This window comes from Balaenoptera musculus, chromosome X, assembly GCF_009873245.2.
Source record: "Balaenoptera musculus isolate JJ_BM4_2016_0621 chromosome X, mBalMus1.pri.v3, whole genome shotgun sequence".
In the NCBI taxonomy this organism is placed as follows: Eukaryota; Metazoa; Chordata; class Mammalia; order Artiodactyla; family Balaenopteridae; genus Balaenoptera; species Balaenoptera musculus.
The window spans coordinates 41,474,627-41,487,776 of record NC_045806.1 but is presented as its reverse complement, the minus strand read 5'-3'; the positions used below and the strand labels follow the sequence as shown (position 1 = coordinate 41,487,776).

Below are 13,150 nucleotides of genomic sequence, written 5' to 3'. Positions count from 1 at the left end.
ACTAAACATTGATTGAGTGCCTGCTATGTATCCCATCCCAGATTCTCGCCCAAAGCGTTGCCTTTAATGGATCCTGTGAGCCTTTATTGAATGCCTTCTTTGTGCCCCAACTCAGTCCCCCTCTCTAAGAGCCTATTTCTCCAAAGGATCTAGGAAGCATGTATGTCCCTGGTGTATGCCCCACCCCCAAGCCCCTTCCTCAAACATATTTTCCTCAAATGAGTTCTATGAGCATTTTTGAGCCTTCTGTGTGGGGCTCATCTTCAGGCTCTCTGCTCCAAATCCTTTTCCTACAACGGATCTAGAAAGCATTCATTTGAGTGCCTCCCTTAACTCCTATTCTCAAGCTACTTCTTCAAAGACCTTTCCTTTGGTGGACCCACTTAGCATTTATCAACTGCCTGATCTAAAGGTGTGAGCCTTCTCTAAAGGCTCTTTCCTTCAGTGTATTCAGCAAGCATTTATTGAGTGCTTGCTGTTTACCTCACCCCAGACCCTTTTCCCAATACCTTTTCCTCCAGTGGCTTCAGTCTGTATATATTGATCACCATCTGCATGACCCAATCTTAGACCTTCTCCGTAAAGGCCTTTGCCTCCAATTAATAGTGATCATATATCTGCACTTACTGCGTGCACCGTTTCAATCTTTCTTTCTAAAGACCTTTTAAAAAAATCACTCCTGGAGCATTTGTGGCGCACCCACTGTGTGCCTGATTCTGTGCCTTCTCCATAAAAGCCTTTCCTCCCAAGAATGGAGAATCAAGCTTACATAAATCAAGTTACTGTATCCCCGTTCCCCTTCCCCCAAAGACTTTTCCTCCAATGGATCCAGTGACGATATGCCCATCTCTAGCCACCCCCCTTCCCCAAAGACCTTTTCTTTTAATGGATCCAGTGAGCATTTAGCCGTTGTCTGCCGGGTGCTCGATTCTAAATCACCTTCCCCCGAAGGCCTTTTCCTCTAATAGCTCCTGTGAGCATTGATGGAGTGCCTTCTGTGTGTTCTATAGTCACACCTCCTCCCCAAAGTGCCTTTCTTCCAGTGGGCCCAGTGAGCACGTATGCAGTACCTGTCGTGCGTAGGAAGCAGATTCCCCTTCTTTACTCCTAGGATAACCTGTGCCAATCATAAAGCCTCTCCCCAGGGTCCTTTCCTTCAATAAATCTAGAACCAAATTTAGAAGGGTTACCCTTTTCCCACTCCCTTCAGTATCGCTAGGATTCCCTCTCCCAATCTTAAGTCTATACCCCAAAGGGCCTTTTTTCTGTTTAAGCCAGTAAACACTTACTGAGCACCTACTATATAAGAGCCATTCTCAACTTCCTCTTGCCAAGCTTGGAAGTTCCTGCCCTTGTCTCAGGAGCTCTCTCTCCAGGGGTCTCTTTCAGCCTGAATTTATTGAGTACCAGCTCTTTACTGGTTAGTCACCCGTCTCCCCAGGAACCCTTACCCAGAAGCCTTTGTCTCTATTCAGAGCTCTCTCTATTTATTCATTCTACAGATATTTATTGCATACTTTCCATGTGTAAGAGTATGGGAGGCATTGATTAAGCACTACTATATACTAGGATGAACCCTCCTCAGTTCCCTTTCCTTCTAATCCCAACCACCAGCTGTATTCTCCATACTTTCTCCTCCACTCAGCCCCAACAATCTTTTAATGAACACTTACTGTATACTACTGAGAACCCCATATTCAGTGCCTCTTCTCCCCCTCCTGTAGCCCTAACTCCCCCTTCGACAATCTCCATCCTGCCTTTCACACGACACAATCGAAAGCTCATGATGTGTACCTACTGTTTTCTGGCTAGGTTCCCTCCCCCACATAGCAGCCATCTTCCCAACTGCCCTTTTCCCCCAATTAATCCAAAAAGCATTTATCACTCTTTTACTGTGTCCTGTTCAAACAACGACATTCCCATCCCTGCAGCAGACTCCTCCACTCTCTTCTCCCTCAATCCATAAAGCATTTATTGAACACGTGTTGTAATTCCTTCACTAACACCCACTCACACAGATGCCATCTTCCTGGCTAAATTTGCTCCATTGAAGTCAACAAACCTTAATGAAGCCCCTGCTGTATACCGGTAACCACCCTCCTTTAGACTTCCCTTCTTCACTTCGACCCTCCAGGCAGGTCCTTTGCTGCCTTTTCCCTCGTTCCATCAAGCATTTATTAATTATCTACTGACTACTGACAAGACCCTTCCCCTTTCCATAATCACAACTCCAGTGTTTTCCACTTTTTTCTTCGAACTTGTCTAGCGAGCATTTATTGAGCATCTGCTGAATTCTGTGAACAATTCTTCCCTTCCACTTCTGTATCCCAAAAGCCCTCCTTTATCCCAGCAGCCACTTCAGTCTTCTCTTCCAATCAACCTAGCAACCATTTCTTTAGTGTCTGCTGTAGGCGGGGTGGGATGGGCAAAGGGAGAGAGCCTGTGTACACCAGGTTCAGTGTGAGGAATAGAGACCTCTGCATCACCAACTTGCAGACATTCAGAAGCACGCAAGCTTAGGGATTTCAGCCTGGAATAAAGGAGGAGTTGTGCAAACTCTGTAATGGATTGTACACCTAAGCACAGTCTGATGCCTTTCCCACCAAACCTCACCACTCTCATTCCTTCCTGGGTCTTGAGCCCTGTGTGGTTTAAAGTTGCAGACTCAGAGTTGAGACTCGTCACCTCTTTCTACAGATAATTTAGTCCAGTGTTTTTTCGGCTGTGGGTCACCTCTTGGCTTGTGACCAGCATTTCATTCTCTTCATGAAATGAAAGTAGAACTATGATACATGATCATATTGATACATAAAAATAGTAACAGAGTATATTGCACATAGTAAGTGGAATTATTATTTAGTGAAACTGTCACTCCAACAAGAAATGTAATCAATAATGTATACCATATATATTATGTCTATTCTCTAATACATTTGTTATATAATGAGTTTATAGTATATAATACATATATATGTGTATGTTTTTCTTCATGAAATGGAATAAAATAGAATAGGAAATATCAGACTCCATTGCAAATACTAAAGGTAATTATTTACTGAAACTTTCATTCTAATATATGCATATTTATACACATTCTAGATACTGTAACATAATATATAATATGCAATATGTTATATAAGACATCCTATATTAAATTTTCTGTACAACATTATATGTCTTATATAATATATATTACATATATAGGATGGGTTATTATGTAAATATGTATATAGTGGGTTATATATTTCTTCTTGTGGCTTCTTTTCTTAGACTTTCCCGGAAGCAGACCCTGAGACTCTGAGATTTGTGTGCAGATTGATCGGAGAGAGCTCTTGGGAATAACACGTGTTGCAGGGGAGGAGTGGGGGAAGCAGGATTTGGCAGAAGGAAAGGCTGAGCTGTGATGCTTCACAACAGTTGTCCCAGCCGATCATCTGGGGAGCTCTGGAGCTGGGATGACCCTTCAGAGCTGTCCCAGTTGAGATGCGGTGGCCAGGCTTTTGTAGTCCTGCATCAGCCAGTAACTGGCTGCAGGCTGCCCTCTGGGAGGAGGCGTAATCTTGCGGAAGGTGAGTCCCTGCTTCAGGGGGCAGTTCCCAGTGACGGACAGCACCGTGAGCCTTCAGCAGCAGGTGTTCCCAGAAGCTGGGGGACAGATGTGACAAGAAGGAGGAGTGTGAAGATCTGGGTGGAGCGCACAGCCTACCCCCTGGGCTGCTCAGATTCACTTGCTTTTTAGAAGTAAGTTCACCCCATCTGGGAACAGCGTCTCCAGGATTCTAATTGATCTTGTTTTCTGGGGGACACTTGAAAGAGCACAGTTAGTTGGACAAACTGCAGCCTCCACTGCCATAGTTGATAAATGTGGCATAAGTAAATGATGCATTGTTTCCTTCCTCTCCCTCACATTCTAGATTCCCCTCACCCTCGGCTAGCACCCCCCTTGGTCTCAGTGGCTTACCTGGTGAGTGATCCATTCCCTCATCCTTGAGGGATCCCTGAGCTCCTGGTCCCCATCCCCTCAGGCTGTGGCTGCTGTACTCATCCATTTGCCATCAATGTTAAGCAAGGAGTACCGACAGATGCCCAAGCAGATCGCCTGGGGGCCAAACATATTCCTCCCTGCCCCCACTGTGTAACAGCAACCCTGTCTCCTCCTGATGATTAGGGTCACGTGCCCCTGCCAAGACAGTGACTCGTCTTCCTTTCCGTTGGCATGAGAAACCTGAAGCGTCCAGGTAGCAGTCAAAGCTTAGAAGGTAATGGGATTCTTGCTGTGTCCCCTGGTAGCAGTGTTCCCCCTTGGAAAACCAGGACCTCTAACCTTGCAGAACCCTGAGGGAACAGGAAGCACACATTCCAAAAGTGGATCACTGGGATTGATGGTAAGCCGGGCCACTCCTACTTTCACCTCCGAGTCCCCAGACCGGTGTATTCTACCTCTAAAGAGCACAGCACAAACAACAGATTTAGCGTGTACCCTGTGTTTTGGAGGATGGTATCCCATTCCTGCACGGTATCACCTCCAAGCTTAGGTCTTAGCTGTGGCTACACCAGGTTGTTCTATCACTCTATCAGGCCAGCAGCTTCTGGGTGGCGCGGTATATAATGTCATCAGTTGATTCCATGGTCGTGGGCTTACTTTTGCACCTCCTTTGCTGTAAAGTGTCCTTCAGTTTGATGCAATGTTGTGTGGGATCCCATACTGGCGGATCAAATATTATGTAAGCCCTTGGACAGGGTTGCTGGCTAAGGTCCTGTAGTCAGGAAAGACAAACCCATATATAGAATATTCCAGTCAAAATCAGTCATTACTCTTTCCAGAGTGGAAGGAGCCCAGTGTAGTCAGTTCGCCATGGAGTGGCCGGTTGGTCTTCTTGAGGGATGGTGCTGTGTCAGGGACTCAATATTGGTCTCTGGTGCTGGCAGGTTGGACATTCAGCTATAATGCCGTAGGCCTCACATGCTGCCTCTATCTCTGTTACCCTTGCCACTTCATACGTGTGCCCATCTGCCAGCACTGGCTGATTCTAGAAGCTGGCTGACATCATTTGGCTGAGTCATTCTGTCTACCTGGTTGCTTAGTGCCACTTCCAGGGTGGATGCTATCTGATGGGTGTAAACACACAGTACAAACATCTTCACTCCTCACTCCGTTTCATCTCCACTCCCGTACGTCCACCCACATTTCGGTGTCCCAGACCTCCTTTTCCTGATCTTCCAATATTGTTCATTCAAGGCCTCTGTCTAATCAGCCAGGCCATTTACCACTGCCCGTCAGTGAATATGTATTCGAATCTTGGGTCACTTCTCTTTCCCCACAAAATAGATGACCAGGTGCACAGCCCAAAGCTCTGCCCATTGGGAGCTTCGCCACTGTTTTTCAAGACCACTCTGAGTGGGGCTATAGCGTCGTCATTGTCCATTTTGGGCTTCCACCCACGTACCAAGCCAACTCATTTGTGAACCCAGCTTAGGCTTTTTCTTCCTTCATCTGCTGGTTGTAAGGTGTTCCCTTAGTGAGCTGAGGGAGGCACTAACACACAGTGTGAATGACACGGGCATCCGGGTTACTTGCTCAGGCAGCTTGCATGGTCCTGCCTGGGGTCGATCCTGGCTCCTGGGCCCATCTGACTTCATTACTTGGTGGGCCTGGCAGGACCCAGCTCATAATAGGCACCAGGATACGTGGTCCCTTGGTACCCCACGGTCAAGCATTCTGTCTCTCTCGGGGCCCAGTACTGCACCAGGATTTGTTTCTCAAAAACTGTGTAATTCTCTGCTGCAGATGGCATGGCCTTGCTCCAGAACCCCAGAGGCCTCCCACTCAGGCATCCCGTAAGCTGCACACTGCATTTTCCCCACTATCCAGTATCGTAGGATCTGCCAGATCATATGACCTGAGTGGCAGGACTGCTCACACCACGGCCTGGACCTGCTCAGGGCTGGCAGCCTTATGTGTCACCTGAAATATGGATCGGAACAGTATTTCCAGGTGTGGAATATGCTGCCTCCAGAACCTAAAGAGACCTCTCACCTGAACCTGAAGAGGCCTTCCTCATGGTGGAAGGTGCAAGATGCAATGCTCTGCGCGATTATTTGCAGGGGCTGTCCTGGCATACCTTGGCCCACTGAATCCCTAAAAATCGCACTAATGGGCAGGACCCTGAGTCTTTTCAGGGTTTACCTCCCACCCTCTGGAGTGCATGTGTCTTATCAAGGCAATGTGCTAACCATCTCTTGCTCATCTTGGCCAATCAATATGATGTAATCGATATAGTAGTCCAGTGTGATATTCTCTGGGATGTACAGATGGTCCATGTCCTCTTGGACTATATGATGACATAGGGTGAGAAAGATAACATAGCCCTATGGCAAGACCATCAATGTATATTGTGGTCAGTCTCATGTGAGTGTGAAATGTCTCTGATCCTCTCTTCTGATCAGAATAGAAAAGAAGTCATTCACTAAATCAGTGCCCACCTACCGTACCTGAGATCCTTTAATTTGCTCCAGCAATGAGAGCATGACCAGTACAGCAGCTTCAATCAAGGCTACCACTTGGTTGAGCTCGCAGTAGTCTACATTCTTTAGGATCCATCCAGCCTCCCCTGGGCCCAAACTGGTTAATTCAGTGGAGATATGATGGGACTGACACCCCTGCGTCCTTCAGCTCTTTCAGAGGAGCACTAATTTCCACCATCACCTCTAGGATAGATACAATATTGTCTTTGATTTACAGTTTTGATCAGGGGAGGGGGGTATAATTTCTGAGGCATGCATTTGAACTTCCCCACTACCATAGCTCTGCCCCGGCAGGCCAAGGAACTCATGTAGGGGTTCTGAAAACTACAGATATGTCCATTCCAATTATGTATTTGTGAGCTGGGGAAGTGACCACTAGGTGGACCTGTGGACCCAACGTACCCACTGTGAGCAGGACCTGGGCCAGGACTTCACTTATGACCTTATGTCCACTGTGCTTCTCAACATGGCTGGTGCCACTCTCACCAACATATTCATCATTTTGTAAGTCGGGTATATCCTCTGGGCCCTCCCATAGAATATAGTCAGCTGGTTGGTTTTCCAGACTTAAGTAGTGTATCTCCTCTAATACATTTGCTTCTCTGAGCCCTTTGATCCTTTCCTCCACAATCTGCCATGGAAGTCTGGTATTTCTGCTTCACTTGGTGTGGGCCACTGTTTTTTCCAAGCTTCCACAAGTCATCCGAAATTGTATCAGCAACATTTCCTAGAGTCCTTGCCGTGGTTTTAAGTTCTGTGTCCTGGGAGAGTGCTCCAAGTTCATGCTTCACTCCCTTGGTCCATTGTCCTCAGCATCCAGTCTCAGGCATGCTTTCCAAGCTCCTGCTGATACATGTTAGTCAGATTCTTCAGCTTCTGTATATCATTCCTTTCCTTCCTTTGCAAGCTTAGAACCTCTCCAGTCAGGTTGTGCTAGGATTTGACCCTGGTTATTGATGGTTGCCAAGAGGGGAAGGGAAGTTGCTTCTGAAAGGGGTAAGAATTGTTTTATAAGACACATGCTTCGTTCGAGGCCTCTGCATTATTTTCAAGCACAGGGAAGGTCTGTATTCTAACAAGGAATGGGCTACTCCAGCAGACCCAGTGGGTTCAGGTGAATCTGTAAGTTGAAGGTGTTACATGCATCTTTCCAGATATCCCCATCAAAATCTCAGGGCTCCACTCCTGTCCTTTTAGGGCCCTGAGCATGGCATAGGAGATGTACTGGGCCTGAGAATTCAACCTTCTCTGAAGTTCTACTACACTTACAGTTAGGTCCTAAGTCTGATCTTCTCCTCTGTCTGCCCTCTGGTTGCAGAAGATTGGGGTTTCCTTAAATACAGCCAAGGAGGTCTTCTGCCTTTTACATTTTGCTTTGAATTGGTGATTATTCACCCTGAGCATGTCACATCTTTCTTCAGCTAATCAATGGTGTTTAGCGAATAGTCATCCAAGTCTGGTTACCGTTTCCCTCACACCTCCCTAGTACCAGGAATATTTCACCAGCTAGTGCATTCCCTTCCACTAGTATCTCATTACAGTCCACCATCAGTTAAAGTTCCTGCTGCTTCAAAACCCCATGGGCCTGCACTATAATTCTCCCACTCAGGAGAATCAACTCCACACTGCATCTTTTCTCACTACAGACATCTCCAGTATCATAGGGTTTGACAGATCATATGGTTCAAGTGGCATCCTGCTTGCACCACAGCCCAGACATGTCACAGGGCGCTTTGTGTTGCTACAGCACGTCAGGGACTATTGTGGTCCACCCCCACAAATGATGCTTCCTTATTGCCTGCTGGCTGCTGGGTGGCCCAGCTCCAGAAAGGCAGTAGAGTCTTCTTTGTAGTTTGACTTCTCTGGCCCACTGTTTTAGGTTGGGGTCTCTGAAAACAGATTTTGAGGCAGAGAATTGCATGCACAGGCTTACTGGGGAGTGCCCTTTGGAATCAGCACCTGTAAGGAGGGCAAGGTTGAGCAGAGGGAGAAGTGGGTCCACAATGCGGTAGCATCCAAGGCCTCAGCTGATCCTAAGGGGGAGCTCTAGAGCTAGGATGGTCCTTCAGAGTCAGCCTATATTGAGGCAAAGAGGCTGGCCTTTGTACTCACTCATAGACCAGATATCAGCCATGGGCTGCCAGAAGCAAGTATAACCTTGGCCAAGGAAGTTCCCTGTGACAGAAGACAATTCCCAAGGGGACACAGCTGTGACCTTTCAACAGCTGATATTCAGGGTGCATTGGCCCTGAAGAGGAGATCTGAGCAGAACACCACAGTATCCACTACATTTATGGTCAAAAAAGTTTTTTTAAAAAAGTGAGATAGTCTATACTCATCATTTTCATTTATTTATTTATTTATTTTTCCATTCATCTAATTTTTTTATTTTTATTTTTTAAATTTTTTATTGGAGTATAGTTGATTTATAATGTTGTGTTAGTTTCAGGTGTACAGCAAAGTGAATCAGTTATACATATATCCACTCTTTTTTAGATTCTTGTCCCATATAGGTCATTACAGAGTACTGAGTAGAGTTCCTTGTGCTATACAGTAGGTCCTTACTAGTTATCTATTTTATATATAGTAGCGTGTATATGTCAATCCCAAATTCCCAATTTATCCCTCCCCCCCCTTTCCCCCTGGTAACCATAAGTTTGTTTTCTACATCTGTGATTCTATTTCTGTTTTGTACATAAGTTCATTTGTACCATTTTTTTAGATTCCACATATAAGTGATATCATGTGATCATCATCATTTTCTAAATGAAAAATGCACAGGTCTAAGAGATTCTCTTCCAACATCTGTGAGGGGACAGTGTCAGTGATGGAGTAGGGGGTAGGAGGGAAGAGGGAGAGAGAGGAGAAAATAGCTGTGCTTGGGGTCTTAGGGGTATGTCAGTGAAATCACTAGGGCTGGTTGTGCTGTGTATATCAGAGACCCTGATTGTGTGCATGTAGGCAATCCCAGGAGTGGCTCCTCCCCTCAGCCTTCTTCTACGGGAAACCTGATTGGGGATGAGCTTCTGTCTGTGGAGAAGCCTGTCAGGAAGGAATCCTGGGCCTGGGGGAGAAGCCCATCTGGGAATGGGCCCAGGGACAGTGACTTAGCAGTTCGCGATGTGTCTACTGCTGTTCCTACGCCTCTCCCCTCCTGTGGCTTCCCCTCATCCTCAGCTGCATTCCTCCCCACCCTCATCATGGCTGACTCTGGCTTCTATAGAACCCCCACTGGCCTGCACCCCTCAATCTGCTCCTCCTTTTCTAATGCAGCTGCCCACTCATGGCTGCTGTGTCCCGCTCAGTGCACAACTACACATGGTGAATGTGTTCTTCCTTGGGAAAGGGCTAGAAAGCAGAGAGATACTTCAGACCACACAAGCAGACATAGGCGCTGACGCATGCCTGGGCACACTCCATATATATATATCCCCTAAGGTTCTTTGCCATTTACAAACCTCCATGCAATTTCAAAGTATGTTACACTTTACAAAGCACTCCTTGTTTTGCAAAGCTTTTCAGATAGCAGTGTGACAAGCAGACCATACTTTGGGAAATGCCTGCTCTCTGTGTTTTAAGAACTTGTTTTATAGTTTGCAATGTCCTTTGACATTTACATACCTCCACAAGGATTACAACAGACTTCATTGTTCACAAAGAACTGTTAGGTTTTTCAAAGTATTTCAACAATTATAAATCACATTATAGTTTCTCTAGTGGCACTGGAGGGGCAAAGGGGTCAAAGGACCAGCCTGGGTTTTGTCTTCCTGAGATTTGGAGCATTGACGGATGTGCTCTGCTTTTCCTCTTCAGGGCGAAATACTTCAAAGGGAAAAAGATCCATGGAGAAATTGACATTAAAGTAGAACAGGTTAGTTCGGGCAGGTGGACATGGGGGTCAACTGTCCAGACTGCAAACTGAGTGGTCTTTTTTGTGTGATGTGAGTGAATCCCTGATTTTTTTTCCTTCCCAGGCTGAATTCTCTGATCTCAACCTCGTGGCTCATGCCAATGGTGGATTCTCTGTGGACATGGAAGTTCTTCGGAATGGGGTGAAGGTTGTGCGGTGAGTGTAAAAAGGTTACCTTGGTGTTATGGGGGAAGCATAAGGGCTCCCTTAGAGCTGAGGGAGAGTCCCCACCTCCCCTCTCATCCTTCTGTGAGCAAGAACTTAGGCACGTTGCAATAGCCAACCTAAGTATCCATCAACAGATGAATGGATAAAGAAGTGATACACACACACACACACATACACACACACACACATGGGATGTTATTCAGCCATGAGAAAGAAGGAAATCCTGCCATTTGTGACAACATGGTTGGATCTTGAGGACATTATGCTAAGTGAGATAAATCAGACAGAGAAAGAGAAATACTGTATGCTATCACTTATATGTGGAATCTGAAAGAGCCAAACTAATAGAGACAGAGAGTAGAAAGGTGATTGCCAGAGGCTAGGGGGTGGGGTGGAAGAATAGGAGAGATGTTGTTTAAGAGTACAAACTTGCAACTGGTAGATAAATAAATCCTAGAGATCTAATCCACAGTACGGTGGATACAGACAATAATATTGTATCATAATCAGCAAACCTGCTAAAAGACCAAATCTTAATTATTCCCACCATGAAAAAGGAAATAATTATGTGACATGGTAGAGGTACTAACTAATGCTACAATGGCAATCATAATATGTAAATGTATCAAATCAACATGTTATACACCTTAAACTTATACAATAATTGACATATAGCATGCCAATTATATTCCAATTTTTAGAAAAAGAACTTAGGCACAGAATGTAAGGAGATAGCTTCTCTTCTGGAGAAGAGCCAAGGATCCCAGAAGACCACAAGCCAAACTTCTCAGTTATTGGGTTGGCCAAAAAGTTCATTCGAGTTCTTCCGTAACATCTTACAGAAAAATCCAAACGAACTTTTTGGCCAACCAAATATTGATTCAACAAACATTTCTTGAGCATCTACTGCATGCCAGGTGCTGCTCTCAGCATTTTACATTCAACAAATATTTACTGAGTATCTATTGTGTGCCAGGAGCTGTTGTACATGCTGAGGTCCTGGCAGTGAACAAAACAGACCCCAAAAAAGACAAAAAATCCCTCTGCTCTCATGAAGCTTACATTCTACTGTGGGATACACACAATAAACAAATAAAGAAGAAAATTCAAAGTGCTAAGAAAAAAATATCAGCAAAGGGATATAGAGATTGGTGAAGGGATTGGGGAAGGGTCTGCTGTTTGGTTGGGGGTAGACCAGTAGTGTGAGAGACATTTGAGAAAAGACCTGAAGGAGGTGGAGGAGTGGTGCATGTAGAAATCTAGGGAGGAAGCGTTTCAGGCAGAGGGAATAGCCCATGTAGAGGCTCTGAGGCTGGAATTTATTCTGGGCAGCATCCTTTGTGGACAGAAGTAGTCTGAGAGATTGTGACCGGGAGCTGTGAGAGCTGAGCGGGCAAGTTGCAAGCTCACCTTGGTGAGGAGAGGAGCAGGCAGGAAAGGCTTAAGAGGGCCACCAGATGAGGAAAGGGTAGGAAGGGCACATGTGGTGGAGGGAACAGCTTGTGTATGTGGCTGAGGTGAGAAACCACTGTGTAGTTTCTAGGAGCTGTGGAGATTCCAAATTTGACCTTTATTCTAAAGGCGGTGGGGAGCTTCTGGGAGGACCATCTACACTCTACCCTTGCCACCCCAGGTCTCTGAAACCAGACTTCGTGCTGATCCGCCAGCATGCCTTCAGCATGGCACGGAATGGAGACTACCGCAGTTTGGTCATTGGGCTGCAGTATGCCGGAATCCCCAGCGTTAACTCTTTGCATTCTGTCTACAACTTCTGTGACAAGCCCTGGGTGGTAAGTGACAGGAAGGGTGCTACTGGCAGAGGGAACAGCTCATACATGCATGCGGGAGCTTGAAACCACTGTGATCTGGGGGAACGGAGGAAGTTTGGAAGCTTGGAGTCCCAGCTTGGAGACTTCCTCCAGGTAAAGGGACTTGCTGACCCGTCTCTCCTGACTCTCATAGTTCGCTCAGATGGTTCGACTGCACAAGAAACTGGGGACAGAGGAATTCCCTCTAATCGATCAGACCTTCTACCCCAATCACAAAGAGATGGTGAGTCTGGGGAAAGGGAGTGAGCTGGAAGGAAAGGCATCATGCCTATTGCAATAGTATTGCCAATGGATGTATTACCAGTGGTATGCTATCAGAGAGTGCAGCCGGCACATGCACATGGAGGGCGACGTTGCTTCGTGATAGGGTTTATTACTACCAGGAATTTACTTATGTTGTTACAAGTGTGATTAAATTATTGATCCTGTTATAGTATCTATTCTCACCAGTATTAAAAAACTGATTTCTAATGTAAATTAACAGAATTAATGCAATGATTCAGATTATGGTGCTCACTTCGGCAGCACATATACTAAAATTGGAACGATTCAGAGAAGATTAGCATGGCCCCTGCGCAAGGATGACACGCAAATTCATGAAGCGTTGCATAATTCTAAGATCCCACATGCCTCACGGCCAAAATACCAAAACATAAAACAGAAGCAATATTGTAACAAATTCAATAAAGACTTAAAAAATAATGATGCACATCAGATT

At 45.7% G+C, this 13,150-nt stretch overlaps 1 protein-coding gene and 1 non-coding gene across 3 annotated transcripts in view; both read left to right on the top strand.

Annotated features, from left to right (window-relative positions):
- Nucleotides 1–13,150, top strand: part of SYN1 (synapsin I) — a 45,274-nt gene that overhangs the window by 1,072 nt on the left and 31,052 nt on the right. For both annotated transcript variants that reach the window (XM_036839746.1, XM_036839745.1), the window contains exons 2-5: nt 10,339–10,396; nt 10,500–10,591; nt 12,237–12,393; nt 12,566–12,655. In XM_036839746.1, coding sequence (XP_036695641.1) covers nt 10,339–10,396; nt 10,500–10,591; nt 12,237–12,393; nt 12,566–12,655 — 397 coding nt within the window. The remainder of the gene's footprint in view (nt 1–10,338; nt 10,397–10,499; nt 10,592–12,236; nt 12,394–12,565; nt 12,656–13,150) is intronic.
- Nucleotides 12,942–13,048, top strand: LOC118889366. The gene has a single exon (XR_005018502.1). It is a non-coding gene; the product is annotated as a U6 spliceosomal RNA (small nuclear RNA).